Source organism: Coregonus lavaretus (genome assembly GCF_964263955.1).
Source record: "Coregonus lavaretus genome assembly, chromosome: 10".
Lineage (NCBI taxonomy): Eukaryota > Metazoa > Chordata > Actinopteri > Salmoniformes > Salmonidae > Coregonus > Coregonus lavaretus.
The window spans coordinates 18,565,536-18,592,205 of record NC_139997.1 but is presented as its reverse complement, the minus strand read 5'-3'; the positions used below and the strand labels follow the sequence as shown (position 1 = coordinate 18,592,205).

Below are 26,670 nucleotides of genomic sequence, written 5' to 3'. Positions count from 1 at the left end.
TGTTTATCACCTACCTAGTATGGTTTTATGATTCATTATCTAGGCCTACAGCAATTGTGAAGTGTTTGGGGGCCAGGGTTAAGTTTAGACTTAACTTCCTTTTACATATTGTCCTTCTCCACTATCTCTACCTTTGTGATGAAGTTAGGCAATAGTTCCAACCGGGACTTGAACCTGGGACCTAGTGAAATCCGAACCCCTTGACAAGACCTCTATGTGGGCTTGGGTTAAGGTCGCTACAATATTAACACTATTTCTCCCATTACTCTCTCCCTTCCCATTCCAAGCTCCTTACGCTCCTCTCATCATTCACTTCTTCCACCTCTTCCTCCTCTCTCTCTCTGGTGTGTGATCAGTGATGGTGCTGTGTGTGTGAGCCATGGGCCCCTCTCCGACCACCCTGTCCAAGCTCAAGCTGGGGAAGCTGCGTGTGGTGCGCCGGCGGCTGCTACAGCGCTACGAGCACCAGCCCTATGTCTCATGCCTGGCCGGCCTCTACGGCTGTCAATGGAGACGCTACCAGAGGACCCGCGCCACACCGGGAGACTGCTGCTGCAGCAAGGTTAGAGAAGTCAGGGACTGTGATTTTACAGGATGTTTTTACAACCCTGATGGAGCAGAGGCTATACTCACACACACACACTACTACAATGTACTCTCTCTGTGCACACTCTCTGTGCACACCCAATCTCACAACGTGAGTCAAACACACACTCTCTTTCTCTCCCTCACTCTGTCAATATCCCTCTCTAGCATTGCTTACATAATTTGTACTGCCACGGTTTTACAATCATTGTTAAGCCAATAAGGAGCTTTTTCCTCGCATTCCTCCCTCTCTTCAGAGTTCAAAGGGCACGCCGTCAACTGTATGGAAAGCATTCTAGGGTATAAATGCATACAGAGAATTCGGAAAGTATTCAGACCCCTTTCCTTTTTCCACATTTTGTTACGTTACAGCCTTATTCTAAAATGGATTAAAAAAATAAAAATCCTCATCAATCTACACACAATACCCCATAATGACAAAGCGAAATGTTGGCTGATTTATAAAAAATACAAAACAGAAATACCTTATTTACATAAGTATTCAGACCCTTTGCTATGAAACTCGAAATTGAGCTCCCATTGATCATCCTTGAGATGTTTCTACAACTTGATTGAAGTCCACCTGTGGTAAATTCAATTGATTGGACATGATTTGGCAAGGTACACTCCTGTCTATATACGGTCCCACAGTTGACAGTGCATGTCAGAGTAAAAGCCATGAGGTCAAAGGAATTGTCCGTAGAGCTCCGAGACAGGATTGTGTCGAGGCTCAGATCTGGGGAAGGGTACCAAAAAATGTCTGCAGCATTGAAGGTCCCCAAAAACACAGTGGCCTCCACGAGTCTTCCTAGAGCTGGCCGCCCGGCCAAACTGAGCAATCGGGGGAGAAGGGCCTTGGTCAGGGACGTGACCAAGAACCCAATGGTCACTCTGACAGAACTCCAGAGTTCCATCTCTGCAGCACTCCACCAATCAGGCCTTTATGGTAGAGTGGCCAGAAGGAAGCCACTCCTCTGTAAAATGACAGCCCGCTTGGAGTTTGACAAAAGGCACCTAAAGACTCTCAGACCATGAAAAACAAGATTCTCTGGTGTGATGAAACTAGGATTGAACTCTTTGGCCTGAATGCCAAGCATCACGTCTTGAGGAAACCTGTGGGGGTGTTTTTCAGTGGCAGGGACTGGGAGACTAGTCAGGATTGAAGCAAAGATGAACGGAGCAAAGTACAGAGAGATCCTTGATGAAAACCTGCTCCAGAGCGCTCAGGACCTCAGACTGGGGCGAAGGTTCACCTTCCAACAGGACAACGACCCCAAGCACACAGCCAAGACAACGCAGTAGTGGCTTCGGGACAAGTCTCTGAATGTCCTTGAGTGGCCCAGCCAGAGCCCGGACTTGAGCCCGATCGAACATCTCTGGAAGGACCTGAAAATAGCTGTGCAGCAACGCTCCCCATCCAACCTGACAGCGCCTGAGAGGATGTGCAGAGAAGAATTGGAGAATCTCCCCAAATACAGGTGTGCCAAGCTTGTAGTGTCATACACAAGAAGACCCGAGGCTGTAATTGCTGCCAAAGGTGCTTCAACAAAGTACTGAGTAAAGGGTCTGAATACTTATGTAAATGTAATATTTCTGTTTTTGCTTTGTCATTATGGAGTATTGTATGTAGGTTGATGAGGAAAAAAAACAATTTAAGTCAAGGGGTCTGAATACTTTCCGAAGGCTGTATATGGGCTATGAATTTGATATGAAGTCTGTGGGACTTATTGTGTTTCTCTATCCTGCAGTTGGAGTGTGTCAGCTTTGCTCTCCTCATCTTGACGTTCTGTCTCACGCTGGTCTTCCTCTACTTCTGGAGTGAAGCTCAGAATGACTACAATGATTTTGACTGGTAGGTCTGCTAGTATATCAAATCAAATCACATTTTATTTGTCACATGCGCCGAATACAACAGGTGTAGACCTTACCGTGAAATTCTTACTTACAAGCCCTTAACCAACAATGCAGTTCAAGAAAGAGTTAAGAAAATATTTACTAAATAAACTAAAGTAAAACAACATTTTAAGAAATACAAAATAACACAATAAAATAACAATAACGAGGCTATATACAGGGGGTACCGGTACCGAGTCAATGTTATGGGGTACAGGTTAGTCAAGTATATATTCGTAATGTAATGTATACACACATCAAAGTACTTTATGAACAAGCATGCAATTATATAATGACTCAAGCGCACACACATACATTATACACACACACACAAACAACATTACCTCATACTGTATAGTCACAAATAGTGTCTCTGGTGCTGACTGTTCACTGTCTAACTGCTGCACTCTCTGCTTTCTTTCTGTGTCTCCTGCTCTCTCACTCACTCTCTCCCTCTTGTGTGACACACACACACATCCTCTCTCTCAACTCTCGACATCCTCTCACTCTTGCTTTCTTCCCCTTTTCTCTCTTTCCAGGTTTAACTTTGGGATCCTGGGTTTCTGGTTCCCCTGGTCTGTTGTGTTGCTGGTCATCGCTGCCGCCTTTTTCAGCTACGTCACTCTGCTGCTGGTGAGGGGTGTATTTGTGTGTTTTTTTGTTTGTTTGAGGGGTAGGGGGCATGGGGCTTCACTGGGGGGGAGTGATCTGTCTGAAATGAGGTGTGTGTGTTTTGAGTTGTAGCTGTTGGCTGTGTGTCTGCTGTCAGAGGGACAGAAGCTGTACCTACACTGGGGCCACAAGGTAACGTCCGCACTCCTTTCAACTTCCTCTCTGCCTACTTCTCTACCTCCTCATGTGACCTATACATCTCTTTGTCTCTCCCAGACATTATCTTTGTCCTTATGGCCCATAAGCTGGACAATCATCCATCCATTCTTCTGTGACTAGATGAAATTAATGATTTGACCTAGAAGAAATTGCTGACTGCCTGGTAGAAGAAAAGACTCAAGTTAAAATAAATGCTGAAGATTTATGGATAGATCCTGAAAAAATAAGTTAGGTGAATGAAGTGCTCAGTAGTGTGAATAGAGTATGGTGCTAATGGTTGTCTGTTGTCCTAACTCTGGGTGTGTTGCCAGATTGGTATCCTGGTGACTCTAGCCTTCTCCATTGTGGCCACAGCAGTGCTGTCTGACCTATGGAGCAAAGAGTGGACCACTCTCCTCCTCTCTTTCCAGGTGGGGCCTCCCTTTTTTCCTTCTTTCGTCTATATAGTCATCCCTATCTCTTTATTCTCTGTCTTTCCCTCACCTTCTGCAATTTGTTTATGTTTTGAATAGGTGACGGCGCCATATTTACACATGGGAGGAGTCTTGCTGATGAGTCTGCTGTCCTGGCCAATAGCCTTGCATTTCTTCTGCATCAATAAGAAAGGTGAGACTTTGAGTAGCTGGGGCTTGTTTGAGCAGCTGTATAAATAATATGCAAATTACAGAGTAGAATTAGGCAAATACTGACGTCATACCCATGGCAAGGACGGAAACTTCAGGGAGGTTTTCTATCTCAATCAGAGGAGGCTGGTGGGAGGAGCTATAGGAGGACGGGCTCATTGTAATGGCTGGAATGGATTCAATGGCATGGTACCTGTAGCTCCTCCCACCAGCCTCCGCTGATCTCAAACGTATAATATGTCTGCATATAGTCAATACAGCGGTAGATATTCATGTTTTGTTTAATTTGAATTATTTGTTTTACAAAATGTGTATTATGGTGTAATGTCTTTGGTCTTAAGGAAATGAATCAACCAGAAATGGATATCTGTATCCCTTAATGAACAGTGTGTGTGTGTTCCAGTTGGGCGGACGCTCATCATAGGGCTGTACCTGGCGGTGCTGTGTGCCCTCTACCTGGTTCCCCTGGGCTTGTACTCACCCTGCCTCAAAAAAGAGTGTGCTCTGGGCCCCGCTCCAGCCCTCATCGGGCACAGAGGGGCACCCATGGTGGGTAGGCCTGACTAGCATAGTATACAACATGTACAGGGGGAGCTAGCATGCTAGCAGGCCAAGGGCTAGTAGGCCTAAGGCTCTAGGTAATACCACACAGTAGTATGGACAGTAAGGGCAAGTTAGCATCCGTGTTAAAACTACAAAGGCTAACATACTAACAAGCGGCCATGTTGAATGTGGATATGACCATATCAGGAAGTGACCGGGGCATGATGACGTCAAATGGACGGCCATTTTAGGTGAAGATATTCAATGACATCTTGGCCCATAGAAAGCAATGAGGAGAGATTTTACCTCATTGCCTTAACATAAAACTACACTGAACTATGCCAAAGGGCAGACTGTGTGAATTATGTAACATGGGATTACAGAAGGAGGCAATCCTGACAAAGACACTTCTTAAGGAAGCATACTGTCCTACCAAGCAAAAGAGCAGTAACTGCACATTTGGTCAATAAATGAGTTATTTACATTTTATAGACATTAAATACATGCTTTATTTACATTTACATTTTAGTCATTTAGCAGACGCTCTTATCCAGAGCGACTTACAATTAGTGAGTGCATACATTTTCATACTGGCCCCCCGTGGGAAACGAACCCACAACCCTGGCGTTGCAAGCGCCATGCTCTACCAACTGAGCTACAGGGGACAAATATCCTGCCTCCATTGTGTTGTATTATGGAGAAAATGGGGGGTCATGTTTGCAGTAACTGCAAAAAGTTAAAGTGAAACCAAGGAAAAAGGCAGTAACTGGCATCCCTCACGTCAGTTACTGTCTTTTACCTTGGTTTCACTGAGCTTTGGGCTGCAGTGTCTACGGTAAACCTTGGTATTATTTATTGTTCTTTGCTGATATAAGTATCAAACTATATGACACTGACAGCCACAGACAAATAAATATACTAACACAAGTTTGTATGAGAAAAAAAATCGTAATGGAAATGGGTGTACCAAGCAAGAAGGCAGTAACTGCCATCTAGGGTCAAAGGTCATGTCAGAGGTCAGGGTCAATATGAATAAAAAATAACCTCATAGTAAGACAACAGATAACCACAGCTCCAATGATCTGCCTACAATTCATTTGGCTGGACAATAGAAAAACGTTGAAGTCATTTCTCTCAGTTTCACTCTGAGCAGTTACTGCTCTTTTGCTTAGTAGGTCAGAATAGCAGCCTATAACATGTATACAGATCAAATACACACATGGACCCTAACAAAGTCCACTTACATGTTCAGTGACACACTAACACAGGGTTGGGGAAGTCCAGGGAATGCTTGTCCATTCAGGAAAGGTCCAGTAATGAGATGTAGTGGAGGACAGGAGTTTACAGAGCACCTTCTCAACCTGCCCTCCTAGAAACAACTCAAGCACAAGCAGGAATGGGGGTCTGTTACCCAGCAGGTGGAGCCTGTGATTGGCTGGCCTTGGTCAGCTGACTGAGTTCCCTTGCAAACTGGTCCCTAACACATAGGTGTGAAGTGCCCTATGCCACTGAACAATAGTCAGGCTGAGGCGGGGGATGGTAGCCTACCTCATCAGTAAAAAGCTACAAAGTTTGTGTCTCTCCCAGGGCCCCAGGGTTAAGGAGGGAGGGTTTTAAACAGTAGTAGTAGTAGCAGTAGTAGTAGTAGTAGTAGAAGAAGTGTGGTGGTTAGATTAAAAAAAAGCGTTGCCAGTATAAGTAAAAACGTTTGGGCTGTGTTATTAGCCATCGTGAGACGCGCTAGTTTGCTGAACTGATCTTTATGCCTGCTATTTATCACCCGTGCTGGTAGCACCTCTCTGTTTAGGGTAACTGTATGTTAAAATTATTTGTATGTGTGAAATCCCAGCTTGCTCCAGAGAACACACTCATGTCCTTTAAGAAGGCAGTGGAGGCTGGAGGGGAAGGTCTGGAGACTGACGTCACCATCAGGTCAGTGGTGGTTGTCCACCCTCCTCACACCCTGTCCATCTTGTGTACCTAAGCATGTACCAACATTAGTCTATCTCACCAGTCGTGGGTATTATGAAACAAGCTTGCTATGCAAGGTTAGCCCAACATAGCTGGTGAGCTCATATCATCAACAAGCCATTGGCATCAGGTTCTTTCCCATGCTAGTCCTGGGCATTTTTATTGGAGTAAAACATTTACTGAAGGAGACTTTGACATACCTGAATAAATTATAGATGGATTGATAAAGTACCTGGCTCTCTTTGACTGGGTTATCGTGCTGCACTTCAGTCAACTCCATAATCATCAACTCAGTAACTACCATGTCCTCCTCTCGTTGCTGTAGCTACGACGGGGTGCCCTTCCTGATGCACGACCACACCCTGAGGAGGACTACCAACGTGCATAAGGTGTTCCCCAACCGGACGGACGCCCCTGCGGCCATGTTCACCTGGGGGGAGCTGGAGACCCTCAACGCCGGGGCCTGGTTCCTCTATGTGAGTCACCAACCGCCGCTGCGGTAGTACCTCTGGAAGACTTAGGGTCACGTAAAATAAGCCTAGTCTTGAACTGCTTTTTAATAAAGATCATGATCATTTTGCTTCATGGACATGGTATGATGGGAAACCAGGGCATGTTTGTCTCCAATGGAAGTAGTTACGACAACATAATAAGATGATGGATAGAGAAGATAGACATTTTGTCACTACACCAAAGTACTATCGATGGGGGTTGGGAGGTTATCAATTGCTCAACTCCAATTGCACAACTACCGACTTTATAGAATACAATGTGATATTACATTGTCCCCTGCATTGCGCCATGCAATATGATTTGCCATTATGCCAAAGCATTCCGTATACTGACTGTCCCTCTCCCCCTGGTGGTTCTGCAGCGCGACCCGTTCGGCACGGCCTGGTCTCTGGGTGCCGAGGACAGGGTGCAGGCACAGAACCAGTCCGTGTGCTCCCTCAGGGACTTCCTGGAGCTGGCGGCCCAGAGGGGCAAACAGGTGATCTTTGACCTCTACCGGCCCCCTCGGGGCCACCCCTACAGGGACACCTGGATCACACACACCCTTGAGTTCATCCAGAACGAGTCCTCCATCCACTCACACCAGGTGAGGGCACTGAGGGACGATGTTATAAAGAGGAGTAGGGTGAAATTGCCCCTAGACGCTGATCTCAGTTTTGCATTTTCCTCACTAATGGTTAAGGTTAGGATTGGGGGATGGGAAGCAGATCCTAGATCTGCAACTAGGGGAAACTTCTTCACTTTGTGTCTGTGTTAGGGCCCCTCACGGGTCCAAAAAGTTGGACCCGTTCCGAAATGGACCTGGGGCTTTCCCATCTGGACCCGAAATGCATAAATAAATGTTGACAATATAGAGACCCGTTCCATACGGCCCCGAGGACAACTAGAACCATTCCGTATAGACTTTTATATAACTTTTGCCCCACACGGAGGCTCTATGACTGTAGCCTATTGCCTCTTTGATGACTTATGATTGGCCAATAACAACAACAAGCTACAAGCTCCACTCTCGTGAAAAGCAAAGAGCAGTAGCATAAATTATACAATTTCTCTCTCTCTCGCTCTACTGCAGCAGTCGCGTTTGGACAAGTCAGTTAAAATTACACCTACCCGAGACCTGTGACAATCGGGTCCCGGATCGGGTCTCAGGTATTCGGGTACAGGTGGATCCGTAAAGACCTCTAGTCTGTGTGTGTGTGTCTCTGTGTGAATGCGTGTGTGTGTCAGGTGCTGTGGCTGCCGCCAGACCTGCGGAGCCTGGTCCAGGAGATGGACCCTGACCTCCAGCAGACCTCAGGGTCACGGGGTCCAGTGGAGGAGCTGCAGCAGAACCACATCGTCCAACTCAACCTGCACTACAGCTCCATGTCTACAGAGATGATCAGGTGTGTCTGTGTTTGTTTGTGTGTGTGTCTGTGCGTTAAGTGGGTATGTGTTTGTTCATTATCTGTCTGTGTGTTTGTGATGCTTCCCCCAGTGAGTATGCAGCGGCTAACATCAGCACCAACCTGTATGTGATCAGCCAGCCGTGGCTCTACTCTCTGGCCTGGTGCGCCGGGGCTCAGTCTGTCACCACCAATGCCCCACAGCTCCTCAACAAACTCACCAGACCCCTCTTCCTCATGGTGAGAACAACAACAACCCGGGACAAATACTTCTGCATCCCAATAATCTCTCTTTTCACAGGAAGTGTGCACTTGTTCACTACTCTCCACAAATGTAAAAACATTGTATTTGGTGTAGGCATGAGCTAGAGAGAGTTTCCATCATACAGGTATTTATTTTTTCCAGTCATTTTCTTTCAAATCCATGAAGGGAAGTGAACAAGTGCACACTTTGGGAGAAAGGACCGATTATTAGGATACAGGGCCCAAATGCAGCCTATATCCTATCTTCCTTGAAGTATCACAGATCTAAAATTGGTTGGATTGGTGAAGGTAATACACCTAGAGACAATGGTTGTCTGTCTTTCTCTCTCAGACTCCAGATGAGTACAATCTAATGTGGGTCCTCACCGACGTGGTGTCCTTCATCCTAATCCTCATCATCTTCATCTTCCACTGGTGAGTGAGCCCACTAGAATACAGAGAACGAGGGTCGTCGTAAGTTGCCTTTTAATATGCCTACATAAAAAACGTAGATTGGTTATGTGAGTGAAATTGAAGCTTCGGATGAAGGTCAGTCTGTTTTGGATTTAACGGTGATGTCACTTCCTGTAGTGTCCCTTCCTGTCGTGTCACTGCTTGTAGCGATGACTGTAACTGTGTTGGTGACAGGTGGCGAGAACGAGGCTTGGCTTTCTGTTCGGGCAGCAAACCCACACTAGAACACGCCACCTACAGCAAGTTCAGGACAGGTGAGTTAGAGGGTGTTGGTAGGAGTTACCCAGTCTCTGCTCCATGGCTAGCTTTGGTAACATATGAGATACATGTACAGTGGGGAAAAAAAGTATTTAGTCAGCCACCAATTGTGCAAGTTCTCCCACTTAAAAAGATGAGAGAGGCCTGTAATTTTCATCATAGGTACACGTCAACTATGACAGACAAAATGAGAAAAAAAAATCCAGAAAATCACATTGTAGGATTTTTAATGAATTTATTTGCAAATTATGGTGGAAAATAAGTATTTGGTCAATAACAAAAGTTTCTCAATACTTTGTTATATACCCTTTGTTGGCAATGACACAGGTCAAACGTTTTCTGTAAGTCTTCACAAGGTTTTCACACACTGTTGCTGGTATTTTGGCCCATTCCTCCATGCAGATCTTCTCTAGAGCAGTGATGTTTTGGGGTTGTCGCTGGGTAACACGGACTTTCAACTCCCTCCAAAGATTTTCTATGGGGTTGAGATCTGGAGACTGGCTAGGCCACTCCAGGACCTTGAAATGGTTCTTACGAAGCCACTCCTTCGTTGCCCGGGCGGTGTGTTTGGGATCATTGTCATGCTGAAAGACCCAGCCACGTTTCATCTTCAATGCCCTTGCTGATGGAAGGAGGTTTTCACTCAAAATCTCATGATACATGGCCCCATTCATTCTTTCCTTTACACGGATCAGTCGTCCTGGTCCCTTTGCAAAAAAACAGCCCCAAAGCATGATGTTTCCACCCACATGCTTCACAGTAGGTATGGTGTTCTTTGGATGCAACTCAGCATTCTTTGTCCTCCAAACACGACAAGTTGAGTTTTTACCAAAAAGTTCTATTTTGGTTTCATCTGACCATATGACATTCTCCCAATCCTCTTCTGGATCATCCAAATGCACTCTAGCAAACTTCAGACGGGCCTGGACATGTACTGGCTTAAGCAGGGGGACACGTCTGGCACTGCAGGATTTGAGTCCCTGGCGGCGTAGTGTGTTACTGATGGTAGGCTTTGTTACTTTGGTCCGAGCTCTCTGCAGGTCATTCACTAGGTCCCCCCGTGTGGTTCTGGGATTTTTGCTCACCGTTCTTGTGATCATTTTGACCCCACAGGGTGAGATCTTGCGTGGAGCCCCAGATCGAGGGAGATTATCAGTGGTCTTGTATGTCTTCCATTTCCCAATAATTGCTCCCACAGTTGATTTCTTCAAACCAAGCTGCTTACCTATCGCAGATTCAGTCTTCCCAGCCTGGTGCAGGTCTACAATTTTGTTTCTGGTGTCCTTTGACAGCTCTTTGGTCTTGGCCATAGTGGAGTTTGGAGTGTGACTGTTTGAGGTTGTGGACAGGTGTCTTTTATACTGATAACAAGTTCAAACAGGTGCCATTAATACAGGTAACAAGTGGAGGACAGAGGAGCCTCTTAAAGAAGAAGTTACAGGTCTGTGAGAGCCAGAAATACTTATTTTCCACCATAATTTGCAAATAAATTAATTAAAAATCCTACAATGTGATTTTCGGGATTTTTATTCTCATTTTGTCTGTCATAGTTGACGTGTACCTATGATGAAAATTACAGGCCTCTCTCATCTTTTTAAGTGGGAGAGCTTGCACAATTGGTGGCTGACTAAATACTTTTTTCCCCCACTGTACACATGCACGCACTAACCTATATAGCAGGGATCATCAATTAGATTCAGCGGCTGGCTGATTTTTTCTTGAATGGATGGTCAGGGTGCCGGAACATAATTACAAATAATATGTAGACTGGGCTTCTTGCGGTCAATTTGCAAACAGATATCATATTTGACTAACTAAAATAATTTCAAACCTTGCTTACGTTTGTATACAATCACATAGCATATATCTCTCTATTATGCATTGGAATACCTTGGAACAGATTTCCAAAATTCAAATCACTTGGAGTCTTTTATGTCCATCAATAAAAATAAATAAATTACTATTATTATTTTTGCTCAGAAAACTTGGGGGGACAAATAAAAATCACTTGCGGGTCAAATTCCGCTCGTGGGCCGCCAGTTGGGGAACCCTGCTATATAGGCTTAGAAAAGAGATTGGTTGAAATTAAAAAGACAATGTATTAAATATATTACTTAATTAATCATTATTACATATGTATGAATGATAAGGACCTTTGTCAACCCCTAACCTCATCCCCCTGACAGAGATGAGTGATGTGTGGTCCGTCTCCAGTGTCAACATCCTGGGAGAGCCTGCTGGAAGCCCACTAGCCACTGAGCTTAACCTGGCAGCCGTCTCAGAGCACTGAGAACCAACCAACCAATCTCCTCTGTGAGACTCAGTTCAAACAAACCATTCCTTCCCTCACTCTCACCCTCAACCTGGCAACTCACCAGGACCCAACCTGGTAACCCGGAGCTCAACCTGGCAACCCCCTGTAACTTTTAGTGAGAATGAGAAATAGTTCATTGAGCTGAAAGTGGCGCTGATGTTGATGTGTCACTTGCAGAAATGATTTAATTGGATAGAAATGAATCCGTAAATCCCAGATTAAAGCCCAGACCATAACCAACTCTTCACAGACACCCTCTGATGCTGGGAAGCGATTACTACACTATTGAACCAGATATTCTCAATTTATTTTGAGTTCAGTTCCTTTCCATTTCAGCAGCCACTGCAGTGTTGAGTTATGTGAATCACAAACGCTTTACCTTTTCCTTAGTATGTGAGAGTAGTGGCCGATAAGATGTGTGTATATGACCAGACTGAAGTTCAATTAGTATGGGTTTGTTTTCTTTCTAATACTTATGCTTTGCTTGATTGAGCTTTCCTGGCGTAAGGGGACTAATGAAGTAGTCACAAAAGTACAAACAAAGTATCGCAAAGAAAAATGAAACTATTAGAACCCAGGTTTGAATAAAACTCTATCCCAGGTTGGGTTGCAAAGCTACAGGTAATTTCCAAAGTTACTGGTCGATAAGATGTGTGTATATGACCAGACTGAAGTTCAATTAGAATCTTCAGTAATTTTGGTAATTAACAGAAAATATATTGCAATCTATCGTAACTTTGGTAATTTATTCTTGAATAACTTTAAAAATATATAATATTGTCCATGAGTTTCTAGTAGATATACCCTATGTTCAAGAACAAATTGCCTAATTAATGAAAAAAGCATCTAATCAACAAATGCATTATTTTCAATGAACTCTGCAACTCTTCCAACTATTGACTTTTCTTGACAACTGCCACCAGTTTGACGCCAAAACATTGGCAACAAATACATATTGACATAGTACAATAAATAAAAGGATATTATGCTTACCCCCACATATTAACCAACTCAGTGGCCTTGTTGTTAGAGTGTCCGCCCTGAGATTGAAAGGTTGTGAGTTCAATCCCTGGCTGAGTCATACCAAAGACTGTGAAAATGGGATCTGATGAATCTCTGCACTCAGCATTAAGGAAATATAATCGGGGTTAAGGCCCTGCGATAAACTTGCATCCTGTCTAGGGGATTTACAGTGCCTTGCAAAAGTATTCATCCCCCATGGTGTTTTTCCTATTTTGTTGCATTACAACCTGTAATTTAAAATGATTTTTATTTGGATTTCATGTAATGGGCATACACAAAATAGTCCAAATTGGTGAAGTGAAAAAAATTAAAAATAAAGTCCATCTGTGTGCAATCTAAGTGTCACATGATCTCAGTATATATACACCTGTTCTGAAAGGCCCCAGAGTCTGCAACACCACTAAGCAAGGGGCACCACCAAGCAAGTGGCACCATGAAGACCAAAGAGCTCTCCAAACAGGGCAGGGACAAAGTCGTGGAGAAGTACAGATCAGGGTTGGGTTATAAAAAAATATCTGAAACTTCCCACGGAGCACCATTAAAACCATTATAATTTTTTTTTAAAGAATATGGCACCACAACAAACCTGCCAAGAGAGGGCCGCCCACCAAAACTAACGGACCAGGTAAGGAGGGCATTAATCAGAGCGGCAACAAAAAGACCTAAGATAACCCTGAAGGAGCTGCAAAGCTCCACAGCGGAGACTGGAGTATCTGTCCATAGGACCACATTAAGCCGTACACTCCACAGAGCTGGGCTTTACGGAAGAGTGGCCAGAAAAAAGACATTGCTTTAAGAAAAGAATAAGCAAACATGTTTGGTGTTCACCAAAAGGCATGTGGGAGACTCCCCAAACATATGGAAGAAGGTACTCTGGTCAGATGAGACTAAAATTGAGCTTTTTGGCCATCAAGGAAAACGCTATGTCTTGCGCAAACCCAACACCTCTCATCACCCTGAGAACACCATCCCCACAGTGAAGCATGGTGGTTGCAGCATCATGCTGTGGGGATGTTTTTCATCGGCAGGGACTGGGAAACTGGTCAGAATTGAAGGAATGATGGATGGCTCTAAATACAGGGAAATGCTTGAGGGAAACCTGTTTCAGTCTTCCAGAGATTTGAGACTGGGAAGGAGATTCATCTTCCAGCAGGACAATGACCCTAAGCATACTGCTAAAGCAACACTCAATTGGTTTAAGGGGAAACATTTAAATGTCTTGGAATAGGGGGGGTGAATAGTTTCGCACCAAAAAATATTTTGCATCTTCAAAGTGGTAGGCATGTTGTGTAAATCAAATTATACAAAAAAACAATTTTAATTCCAGGTTGTAAGGCAACACAATAGGAAAAATGACAAGGAGGGTGAATACTTTCGCTAGCCACTGTACTTGTACATCAAGCTGCCTCACGCTACAGGACATAGGCTCCTGCCCTATGAGCTGTTCTGGCTTGCCAAGGCTCCTTACCACATATTCACTAAATTAAATGGTTTATATTTAGGATTATAATCTTATTTAATCTTGTCATATATTTTACATGTGATAAGGCCACACAGAGGGCCAGAGATAATTTCAGACACCTGAAGTACCCAAAAGGGCCACTTAATGTATTGTGATCGATTACATACAATCCTTGAATGATACCAATTCTGGTAGTTTACTGGTAAACTTAAAAAGTTTCCAGTAATATACCCTCCCTTTGCAACTCTAATCCTAGGGTTAGGTAATAGAAGACTGAGGCAGGTTTTACTTTAATTTTTTTCATATTTATTTTGATCCTGAAAAACTCCCCAGTCTCAGCTGCTGCCACCTCTGTGATGTGTTGTATTGGATTTGACCCAAACCTGATGTTTTATTGAATGTGTTTGATTGATTGTAGTCAACGTTTATAGGCACATCACTTTTTTGAGCATAAGGCAGCGTAATGAGGTGACACCCATAGAACATATTTATTTATTTATTTTAGTTTTCTTTTTTTTAGGGAGTAGATCAGCTTTAATATTGCAGATAGATTGTAACTTCCATCAATGTAATTGTCTGCATCACTTCCAATCCCCCATATGTTTTTTTTTCTCGCAAATATATATACATACATACATACATACATACACACATCCTTAAAAAAAATATATTTCCCTTTATTACTTTCCAACCCCACCACCCCTTCCCTAATTGGAGTAAACTAGTGAACAACAATGCTTAGGGCTCTACTTCCAGCTTATACATGCTATATACATTTTATGGACAGTCAATTTTACAATAATTATATTTTGTTTTTACTCCTGAACTTCCTCTACCCTCAACCTCTCCGATCATTTTCATGATGTCCATCCGGTTTGCTTCTATATGCCATATCTTTCTAACTGTGCTCTTTCACAAAAGCTCTCAATCTATAACTGATAGATTAATTATTAATGACTAATTATTACACCCTGAAACTGTGTATAATGTGTTAGAAATGTGTGAGTGTAGGACCAGTAAAGGCTATGGCATTGAGCCACTATTTAGCAATGTGAGTAAGAGTTAGGCCAGACAACAAAGACAACTGAGAAACTAAGATAAAGAGGCCTCCCAATTTAGGGAGGGGAGAAACTGTTATGAAAACATGGTGCAGAATATTGTGAGAATGGCAATAACTGAGTAAAGCAGGGAGTAGGATATGTGTGTGTGTGTGTGTGTATGTATGTGTGTATGCATGTGTGTATATGTGTGTGAACTGAAAGTCAGTAGAGCAGTTTTAGAGTGGAAAACTACAGCCCGCCTACAGAGGAAAGGGATTTATTTTTGTATGACGTATGAGTATAAAAGATGGACTCTGAAATTGTGATGGCAGAATTCTCAATGAATAAATATCTCTGACTATGCAGACCGGGACTCTGGCCGTTACTTAAATCCCAAAAGACTTACAACCTTTTGGGAGACGCACAGAGACACTAAAATAGTTTGTTAAATAATTCACATAACAATAACCTAAATACTTATTATGGACACAGTATGCTTTACATTATTAGTTATCTTGTTGTTATTAGTTGTTGTTAGTTGTTATTAGTCCCATCCTTCAACTTCATTTAACACCATCCATATTGGATTTCTATTTGCCATATATTATTCAACTGTACTGTTATGTTTTACAAAAGTTCTGAACCTTTCTATTCTCATTGTTTCTACAGATTGTAAATTGAAAATATATTTTTTTGCTAAAAGTATTATTATATTATTGATTGATTGACTATGACTTTTCAGATCACCCAGTAATGCTATCTGCAAGGTTAGTTCCAGGTAAATATTGCAATCCTTTAGCCATTCCTGGACCTGTGTCCAAAAACAAGCTACAAATGGACAGAACCAAAACAAATGATCTAATGATTCTGTCTCTTCACAGCAAAATCTGCAGAGCTGGGAGGATTGTATCCCCCATATAAATAACATTCTATTGGTAGCAAGAATTTTATATAATAATTTAAATTGTAAGATTCTAATTTTTTAATCCGGTGTCGTTTTGCGTGTCAGTTCATAAACACTATGCCATGGGATCGGTACGTCAAAGATCTCTTCCCAACTATTTTGCAATCTATATGGGACGGCTGTCAATCCTTTGGTCCTTAAGTGAAACTGATATACTTTTTTATTTATCACAGTTTTCCTTAATCAATTATGTTCTTTAATGCAAGGCCGACAGACAAGTTCCTTACTTTCTCCCCCTTCCACTTTCCTCTTCCACTTTTGTGGTAAGGCTGCAATTATTTGGTTGTAATTTTGGGTAGAGCAGACATTTCCATATGTTTTTGTTAGCTGCATGTGCGACATAACTCCACCAGTCCTACCGATGATATCATTTACGAAGATTATACCTTTTTTAAACATTCTGTCAAAAAATAAAGGTTTTTTGTCAATTAGTATATTTGAATTTAACCACAATATTTGTTGCATTATTTGTTCTGTCGTTTCTGGAGGATTACATTGAAATTGCAACCAACTTTCTATGGCTTGTTTTAGAAAAAGTGACATTTGGGAGATTATTTCCTTTTCAAATAACTGAAAGTGAGAGGTTGTAATCTGAATAAAGGGAAAAAGGCCTTTCTTGAACATTGGGTGAGACAATCTTACTAATTTGCTTGAGAACCAGTTCGGATTTAAGTATAACTTTTGTATGACTGAAGCTTTTAGTGATAGGTCTAATGCTTTAATCATTTCTGTCCTCCGAATTCATATTCATTATATAAATATGCTCTTTTAATTTTGTCTGGCTTGCCGTTCCAAATAAAATTGAATATTTTTTTCTCATATAATTAAAAAAACTGTTCGCTAGGCGTAGGCAAGACCATAAGCAAATAGGTAAACTGGGATAATACTAAAGAGTTAATCAGGGTGATTTTTCCACAAATTGACAGGTATTTTCCTTTCCATGGTAGTAAGATCTTATCTATTTTTGCTAACTTTCTATTAAAATTTATTGAAGTGAGATCATTTATTTCCTTTGGGATATGTATTCCGAGTATATCCACATCACCATCAGACCATTTTATTGGTAAACTACATGGTAATGTAAATTTTTTATTTTTTAGTGATCCAATACGTGATATAGTACATTTGTCATAATTTGGTTGTAATCCAGAGAGGTTAGAAAATGTATCTAGATCCTCTATGAGGCTGTGGAGGGATTCTAGTTGTGGATTTAAAAGAAAACATGAGTCATCAGCGTACAATGACACATTTGTTTTTAAGCCCTGTATTTCTAATCCTCTGATATTATTATTGGATCTGATTTTAATAGCTAACATCTCGATGGCCACAATAAATAGATATGCCGATAGTGGACAACCTTGTTTCACTCCTCTTGACAGTTTAAAACTTTCAGAGAAATAGCCATTATTTACTATTTTACACCTAGGGTTACTATACATGATTTTGACCCATTTTATAAGAGATTCTCCAAAATTGAAATGCTCCAGGCATTTATATATAAACCCCAGTCGAACTTTATCAAATGCCTTTTCGAAGTCTGCTATGAATAGCAGGCCTGGTTTCCCATATTTTCCATAGTGTTCTATTGTTTCCAATACTTGCCTTATATTATCTCCAATGTATCTTCCATGTAAAAAACCTGTCTGATTAGAATGAATAATATCCGACAATACCTTTTTAATTCTATGCGCTATACATTTTGCTAGGATTTTTGCATCACAACACTGAAGTGTAAGGGGCCTCCAATTTTGTAAATGGACTGGATCTTTATATTTTCCACTTGTATCCTGTTTCAGTAATAATGAGATCAGACCTTCTTCTTGAGTGTCAGATAATCTACCATTTACATAGGAGTGGTTAAAACATACTAATAACGGTCCTCTTAGTATATCAAAAAAGGTTTGGTATACCTCGACTGGTATGCCATCCAACCTTGGAGTTTTCCCGGACTTAAAGTCTTTAATTGCATCCAGAAGTTCCTCCTCTGTAATTTCACCTTCACATGAGTCTTTCTGTGTGGCTGTTAATTTGACATTATCAATAGAAAAAAAATCTCTACAATTAGCTTCAGTTAGAGGAGATGGAGGCGACTGAAAAGAAAACATATGCTTAAAGTACTTTGTTTCTTCCTTCAAAATATCATTTGGTGAATTATGGGTGACTCCGTCAATTGTAACCAGTTTCATTAACTTCTTTTTGGTAGCATTCCTATGTTGAAGATTAAAAAAGAATTGTGTGCACTTTTCCCCATATTCCATCCAGTTTGCTTTATTTTTATAATATATTACACTTGATCTTTCTTGAATAAGTTTCTCCATTTCTTTTTGTTTTTCCTCTAATTTATTCTGAGCCTCTATGTTACAGTTTTTATTGCCATCTATCTGTTCTGTTAGACTTTCTATTTCCTTTCTTAGTATAAACTCTTTTGACCTAAATTGCTTTTGTTTTCGAGATGAGTACTGAATTGCATGGCCTCTAAAGGCACATTTAAAGGTGTCCAATACAATAAGGGGATTCACTGTACCTATGTTATGTTGGAAAAAGTCAGTTATAAATTCCTTTGTTCTAATTATAAATAAATTATCATCCAATAGGCTTTGATTAAATTTCCAATATCCTAGCCCACGTGGAAATTCAGTAAGAGTAATGTATATGCCTATTATATGATGGTCCGACCGCATTCTGTCCCCTATCAACACTTTTTTTTACTTTTGGTGCCAACGAGAATGAGATAAGAAAGAAGTCAAGACGACTAGCTTGATTCAATCTCCGCCATGTATATCTCACTAGATCAGTATATTTAAGCCTCCATATATCTACTAGTTTACATTTTACATTTACATTTTAGTCATTTAGCAGACGCTCTTATCCAGAGCGACTTACAGGAGCAATTAGGGTTAAGTGCCTTGCTCAAGGGCACATTTACGTCATTTAGCAGACGCTCTTATCCAGAGCGACTACAAATTGGTGCATTCACCCTATAGCCAGTGGGATAACCACTTTACAATTATACTTTTTTTTTTTTTTTGGGGGGGGGTTCTAATGTATCCATGACATTCACAATTTCCTTAAGAGCATGTGGGTGATTGTTTGTGGTGTGATATCCTTTACAGTCCATTGAGCTATTTAAAACAGTATTATAATCCCCCACCATAATAATATTGTCTTGAGTTGCTTGCAGGCTTGATAATTTATTCTATATATTGTCAAAGAATTGTGGATCATCATTATTTGGTCCGTAAAGGTTAATGAGCCATATCTGTTTATGGTCCAATAACATATTTAAAATAATCCATCTACCTTGCGTATCTATTTGGACAATTTGCACATTCGGATCGAAATGACTATTAATTAATATCATCACCCCTTTTGAATTTCTTTGCCCATGGGAGAAGTATATCCCCCCCCCCCCCCCCATTCTTTTTCCCACGCTACTTCATCTCGAATTGTTGAATGAGTTTCCTGTATACAATAGATATTATATTCCTTCTCTTTGAGCCATGTAAATATTGTTCTTCTTTTGTTATTATCAGCTAAGCCATTACAATTATAACTGGCTATACTTATTTCACCATACACCATAATGAGATACAAGTTTCAAGTCTATTTATCATTATATATGTTTGTAAATTTACCAATAAAAAATAGCGTAATGATTGAGTGTCCATATAGCTGTACCGTGATATTTGCATTGCTACGGAGTAACTCTTCAATTGTTCTCCACTAATTCCCCCGCTAAAGCCCCTCCCCATCCCAAGTTGAGCCGTCATCCCAGTGATCAGCATCCTATCCACGTCCCTCCGTATCCCTCCCACGTCCCTCCGTATCCCTAAGGCCCCAAGAGGCCAGGACCCATCCATCGGAAACAGCACACAGTGCCACCCACAAAACAGAAGCAGATTAACCGCCAAAAGCATTTCCAATGCTTTCACCTCTCTCTCTATATATATCTATATAACAATTTTTTTAAAATTATGCATATCCTATTTTCCATCATTATCAATTAATATGCGTAATAATGTCGGCAGTTCACGCGTAGGATTCTAACATATAACCCGGATTGCCATTGTATTACATTTAATTCATTGACAAGCAATTATTATCCTGGCAAATAATTCCCGTGGTCCATTCCATACCCTCCCCCCCAACATCCCCACCCCCCCACAACAGATGCCAGACAAGCACACACGCACATACTCACATACTCCAACACACTCAACCCCCCTCCTCCACAATCCACCATAAAATCAGATACTCAACGGCTGTTATATCCCAGAGCCCAACTCGAGAAATAACTTGATTTACGAGTGCACATACAGTTAAAGCTGATTGAGAAAGCATGCAGATTGAGCAGAAATTGATAACAATGTGAGATTTGATTAATCTACTTAATCTATGTCAAGTCCTAGGTGATGGAGATCAGATCCACCCTCTTCACCTGAGACACAAACACTCTGATCCCCTGTTGTAACCATTTTCCCAAGCATCTCCATGCGGTCAGACCTTTGATTATTTTGTGCCACCTGGGCCACAATGATAAACCCCCTCTCTGATTGTCCGAGTGTGACCCCCTCCCCATGGGTTACTGCAGCCAGTGTTGCCAGCACTGCCACTACCTGGGTGGGCGTACCCCACCGGAATCCCCACCGGCTAGGTAAAAGGTCGTCAAGGTTCTCATTAGCAGCTTTGAGAATTTCCTTGTATATTATGCTCTCCCATCAGGGGGCTCTGGCTTTGTAGGACCAACCCTGCCAGGCAGGCTCAGAATCTTGAGGGGGCGGTGCTGCTCAAGTAGGTCTCTGACTGCATTTATTTCTCTGTTTAGGCTGCTTATTCACAGCAGGTCCATAAAAGAGATGGGAACTTCTCTTTGGTGTATGGGTCGCTCAGGTGGGTGTCCAGGTTATAGGGTTAGGGATCTTTCCATCATGATAGGACAATGAAAAATTAGATTAGATGTATACTATATTTAAAAATGTATATCCCTCATCTACACAAAATTGAAAGCTCTCTCTCACTACCCCTGCTCATAGACCCCCGGTCGGCTCTGGGATATGCAACCATTTCCCCTCTCACTCACTTAACGCCGCACCTTTTCAAACACAAAAATGCACACCACATAGTTGACTATTGCAGAGGACTATTGCAATAAACTACATAAGATCATTATCCATTATTGCCTGTTTTTAGAATTTTAAATACTTTTTGGGAGTGTTTGAAATTGGGATCCTTTGCGCCGGACAAGGGCATTTCCAGGCATAGAGCCGACATGGAAATGAATAGTATTGAAAGTATTTAGAAAATTCCAAAACAAATATTTTCCTGAGAAAATCCCCCTAAATGTCAATTTTTGGCTAAAATAATGCAACAAAATCAATTTTTTCAACTATAAAAATAAAGTTTCCCTGCCGGACAAGGATTGTCCCAACTGTCAAGAATCCCTGAGCTAATTTCCTGCTATTTTACACATTTTGCCATGAGGCTGAGAAAGATATTTGCAATTTTAAAGCTACATTGAACAAAAATATCAATGCAACATAAAAAGTGTTGGTCCCATGTTTCATGAGTTGAAATAAAAAAAAATCCCAGATATATTCCACTCACACAAAAAGCTTATTTCTCTCAGATTTTAAGGAGTATTTCTGTCTGTAATAAAGCCTTTTTGTGGGAAAAACTCATTCTGATTGGCTGAGCGTGGCTCCCCAGTGGGTGGGCCTGGCTGCCAAGTGGGTGTGCCTAGCCCTCCCAGGCCCACCTATGGATGCACCCCTGCCCAGTCATGTGAAATCCATAGATTAGGGCCTAATTTATTTATTTCAATTCACTTATTTCCTTTTTCAGTATGAACTGTAACTCAGCAAAATCTTTTAAATTGTTGCATGTTGCATTTATATCTTTGTTCAGTATAATTTCCTGTAATTCAAAAAAAGATTTTCATGGCTTATACAATAATATTCTTATTTTTTAGCTCGTGGGGATGTGTGCGATGCCTGTGGGGGTGATATCCTGCTTACAGACATCAACAATAACTTAACTTTAATATGCCAAAACAGGCACCTTTAAGAGCCAATAATGGCAGTCTTGACACATTTGTTGTTGATTTCTGTACGTAGATGATACTGTATTTTGTAATTTAACGGAGTTCACCTTTAAACTTAAAATTCATTGATTGATCCACAATTTTAAAAAGCCAAGTCATATGAAACAATTTATTTACAGAATACATTTGATTCAATTATTAATTCATTAGGCAAATAGCTAAATATGTGCTCGTTAGAAATATCACATTATTAAATATTGTCAACTTTCCACTAAAGGTTTTTACAGTGATGTGGTATACACACTGTAAGCAAAGTCCTAGAGCCAGCTAATGTCTAGAGGTAAATCTGACTGTACTCATAAAATGTACTAATAACACTGATTGGGTATGAATTGATATTGAAATAAACTATTTAGCCTGCATGTGATAATGATAAGGAATAATGTTGAATTAAACTCTAAACCAAAATATAATAGTGATTACACATGAGATATACAGTATGGACAAGCCTTAGTTGTATAGGTTTAGGCCCAATATTTATAAATCACAAAATTGGACCAAAAACATTTTTGCGTAAAAACATTTTATAAACAAAGCTCCTGATTAGTTGCCATGTAACAAGTTGTACTTGTTGGTTGTGCATTTGGGTATAGGTCAAATAAAGGCAATCGGTGATTGTTAAGACAGGATCCAAGCTATAAACCAACATCTGACAATCAGTCAAATTATGGTCATGGCCAAAACATCAATCAAAAATGTAAATCGTCACATTTCCTACTGACAATAAAAAAAGAGAATTCTAGTCGCAATGCCGCTATCGTCCCTCCATCCCCTTAACCAATGATCTATGTACATTTCTTTAACACAATAGTGGTGGAGATGCATTATATTCATCGAATGTCTCAGACATTGCAGTCAGACGTTGTAGCAACGTTGTACCTGTAGTTCTGAGATGAGAAGTATCTGTAGAATAGACTCAAAGACCAGAGATTCTCCTGCATTTCCCACTCTCTTTGATCCACATTTTTGGGAGAAAATCAGTCAAGTGCATCTGTGTGTGTGTGCATGTTTTTGATTTGGCATGTTATGGAGGAAGGGTTGTATGTATCCTTCTATGTTTTAATGAGACAGTGTAATAGCCCTCGAGGCCTACTACACTCAACAGCGGGATCAATTACTTTCCAGATCACTTGATGTTGCCACGGGAACCGCTCTGTTTAGTCATGGTGGTCAGCATCTGGCTGATGTAAGAGGTCAGGAGGTCGTCCATCTTGTAGCCCTGTGGTCACAAAGACAAACCAGTTCAAAGGTACATTAATGTTTTGCCATATTTCATGGTAGCCTATGAATCAGACCTGTGTTCAAATAGTAGTATCTGTCAAATACTTTTACATGCACTTGATTGAGCTTGCCTGGCGCAATGGAGCCAACAGAATAGTCCCAAAAGTGAAAACCTGCTCAACTGTCACTCCAAGCCGGCTCTCAAAACAAGACACTGTATCAAGAACAAAATCAAACGAGCTAAAACGAGCCACCAGATGGCAGTTTCTTGTCATTGTTGTTAGCTATCTGGCCATCCAGAACCCCAACAACACAGAGCCTTCTAACCCTTTGAGGTGTGCGTATCGTTTCACGACGTTGTCAGCTAACCTGTCTATACAGTGCATTCGGAAAGTATTCAGACTCCTTGACTTTTTCCACATTTTGTTATGTTACAGCCTTATTCAATTTTTTTTATGCTCATCAATCTGCACACAATACCCCATAATGACAAAGCAAAAACAGGTTTTTAGAAATTGCTGCTAATGTTTTACAAATGGAAATATTACATTTACATAAGTATTCAGACCCTTTACTCAGTACTTTGTTGAAGCACCTTTGGCAGCGTTTACAGCTTAGAGTCTTTTTGGTTATGACGATACAAGCTTGGCACACCTGTATTTGGGGAGTTTCTCTCATTCTTCTCTGCAGATCCTGTCAAGCTCTGTCAGGTTGGATGGGGAGCGTCGCTGCACAGCTATTTTCAGGTCTCTCCAGAGATGTTCGATTGGGTTCAAGTCCGGGCTCTGGCTGGGCCACTCAAGGACATTCAGAGACTTGTCCCGAAGCCACTCCTGCGTTGTCTTGGCTGTGTGCTTAGATTCGTTGTCCTGTTGGAAGGTGAAACTTCGCCCCAGTCTGAGGTCCTGAGTGCTCTGGAGCATGTTTTCATCAAGGATCTCTCTGTACTTTGCTCCGTTCATCTTTCCCTTGATCATGACCTTGATCTAGTCTCCCAGTCCCTGCCGATGAAAAACATCCACACAGCATGACGCTGACACCATGCTTCACTGTAGGGATGGTGCCAGATTTTCTCCAGACGTGCCGCTTGGCATTCAGGCCAAAGAGTTCAATCTTGGTTTCATCAGACCAGAGAATCTTGTTTCTCATGGTCAGAGTCCTTTAGGTGCCTTTTGGCAATCTCCAAGCAGGCTGTTATGTGCCTTTTACTGAGGAGTTGCTTCCATCTGGCCACTCTACGATAAATGCTATGAGTGCTGCAGAGATGGTTGTCCTTCTGGAAGGTTCTCCCATTTCAACAGAGGAACTCTGGAGCTCTGTCAGAGTGACCATCGGGTTCTTGGTCACCTCCCTGACCAAGGCCCTTCTCCCCAATTGCTCAGTTTGGCTGGGCGGCCAGCTCTAGGAAGAGTCTTGGTGGTTCCAAACTTCTTCCATTTAAGAATGATGGAGGCCACTGTGTTCTTGGGGACCTTCAATGCTGCAGATATTTTTTGGTATCCTTCCCCAGATCTGTGCCACAACACAATCATGTCTCGGAGCTCTACTGAGAATTCCTTCGACCTCATGGCTTGGTTTTTGCTCTGACATGCACTGTCAACTGTGGGACCTTATATAGACAGGAGTGTGCCTTTCCAAATCATGTCCAATCAATAGAATTTACCACAGGTGGACTCCAATCAAGTTGTAGAAACATCTCAAGGATGATCAATAGAAACAGGATGCACCTGAGCTCAATTTCGAGTGTCACAGCAAAGGGTCTGAATACTGTTTTCTGTTTTGATTTTTAATAAATTTGCAAAAAATTCTAAAAACCTTTTTCACTTTTTCACTTTGTCATTATGATTATTGATGCGATTTTTTATTTATTTTTAGACTAAGGGTGTAACATAACATGTTCTGAATACTTTCCAAATGCACTGTATGTGTAGAGTGTGAGGAATCTTTCTAAAATAGGCTACCCCTAAATACTGTATACCAACACTGCCTGAGAGCCATTGACATCTCATGTGATGTCATATTGTGAGTGTTGAAATGTCCAGTAGCTCACCAGTGAGGTCTCACACAGCAGCTTGGTGCCTCGGACCAGGTTGCCGATGGTGATGTGGAAGTAGGTGTTTCCACTGCTCCAGTTGGAGATCTTAGTGAACGGGTGTGTCGTTAAGATGTCCTGTTCAGGTGGGAATTGGAGAAATACTTGTTTAGCACACACACACATACACAACTTCCATGACACACACACACTCACCTTTGACTTGGGGTCGATCAGGCTGACACCATGTTTGTTTATTGCTATCAAGAGGGTCTCTGGGAAGTTTGGATCAGTGGTTTGCTGTTGAATAGGAGAACATCCATTAAGTTGTAATTGGTATCTTATAAACCTATAACGAACAAATTGAGTTTGTGAACTATTTTTTATTAATCATATAGATAAATACTGTGATTGAGGCAGACATTAGGCAGATGTATAGACTGACAGAGATAATAAATAAATAAAACAACAATACATCAAAAGAAAGTAGCAAGGAATTCACAGCAACTCTCTAACCAGGTCAATGATAATAGTCCATGACCTGAGATTGAGTTGAGTGTTCTGAACATTGATCAAGAAAAGTTATTTGAACATTGGAACAAAAACCTCCTAAAGTACCAAACAGCACTCAAATGGCCACGGTAACTCTAATGCACTAATAACCCAACAAACAATTATCATTCTGCCCCAGTTCTGCACAATAACATGAATTCATACAGAAATCCATACAGCATTCCTATAGAAATCTTTACCTTGACTTCAAAGAAGGCCGAGCCAAATGTAGGCCACTTGAAGATGACTTTGAGGAATGAGAGCTTGGCCTCCTCTCGAGTCTTCCCCGACTGCTTGTTGAACAACGCCACTATAGACTGTGAGACAGAAAATCAAGCAGCAGAGAGTGTGACCAAATATGATTTAAACCCTGGTTTCTTATGCACTACAAGCCTGTGAACTGACCTAAAGCTTAGACACTCATTTGAGGAGCTAGCGCAAGTCTTCAGGTCTCAGGCAAGGTTACTCATCACGCAAGCGTAGTACACTGAACTACTGTACCTCTGCTAAATTAGCACAAAATCCTTGCTCAGCCAATGTAATTAGCATGTCGTTATACATTTGTGATGACACAATAACTAGGATCCATGGACCCCTTACAAAAATGAATTTGTTGCGGCAAACTTCCCGTAAGTTTGCGGCA

At 41.4% G+C, this 26,670-nt stretch overlaps 1 protein-coding gene and 1 pseudogene across 2 annotated transcripts in view; one reads left to right on the top strand and one right to left on the bottom strand.

Moving 5' to 3' along the window:
- The first annotated feature begins 379 nt into the window (after positions 1-379).
- On the top strand, positions 380-11,578 carry LOC311136051 (glycerophosphodiester phosphodiesterase domain-containing protein 5-like; annotated as a pseudogene). The gene is made up of 15 exons: positions 380-562; positions 2,334-2,437; positions 3,018-3,111; positions 3,223-3,282; positions 3,621-3,719; positions 3,822-3,915; positions 4,336-4,481; positions 6,325-6,407; positions 6,772-6,922; positions 7,321-7,545; positions 8,187-8,344; positions 8,437-8,584; positions 8,940-9,022; positions 9,236-9,315; positions 11,506-11,578. The product of its transcript is annotated as a glycerophosphodiester phosphodiesterase domain-containing protein 5-like (transcript).
- Positions 11,579-23,348: 11,770 nt separating this feature from the next.
- LOC311135578 (unconventional myosin-VIIa-like) overlaps positions 23,349-26,670 on the bottom strand; it is a gene marked incomplete at both ends in the record, with an annotated part of 62,942 nt that continues 59,620 nt past the window's right edge. Inside the window, 4 exons of the mRNA XM_084169588.1 lie at positions 23,349-23,441; positions 25,494-25,613; positions 25,692-25,775; positions 26,228-26,344. Of these exons, the coding sequence (XP_084025714.1) occupies positions 23,349-23,441; positions 25,494-25,613; positions 25,692-25,775; positions 26,228-26,344 (414 nt within the window). The remainder of the gene's footprint in view (positions 23,442-25,493; positions 25,614-25,691; positions 25,776-26,227; positions 26,345-26,670) is intronic.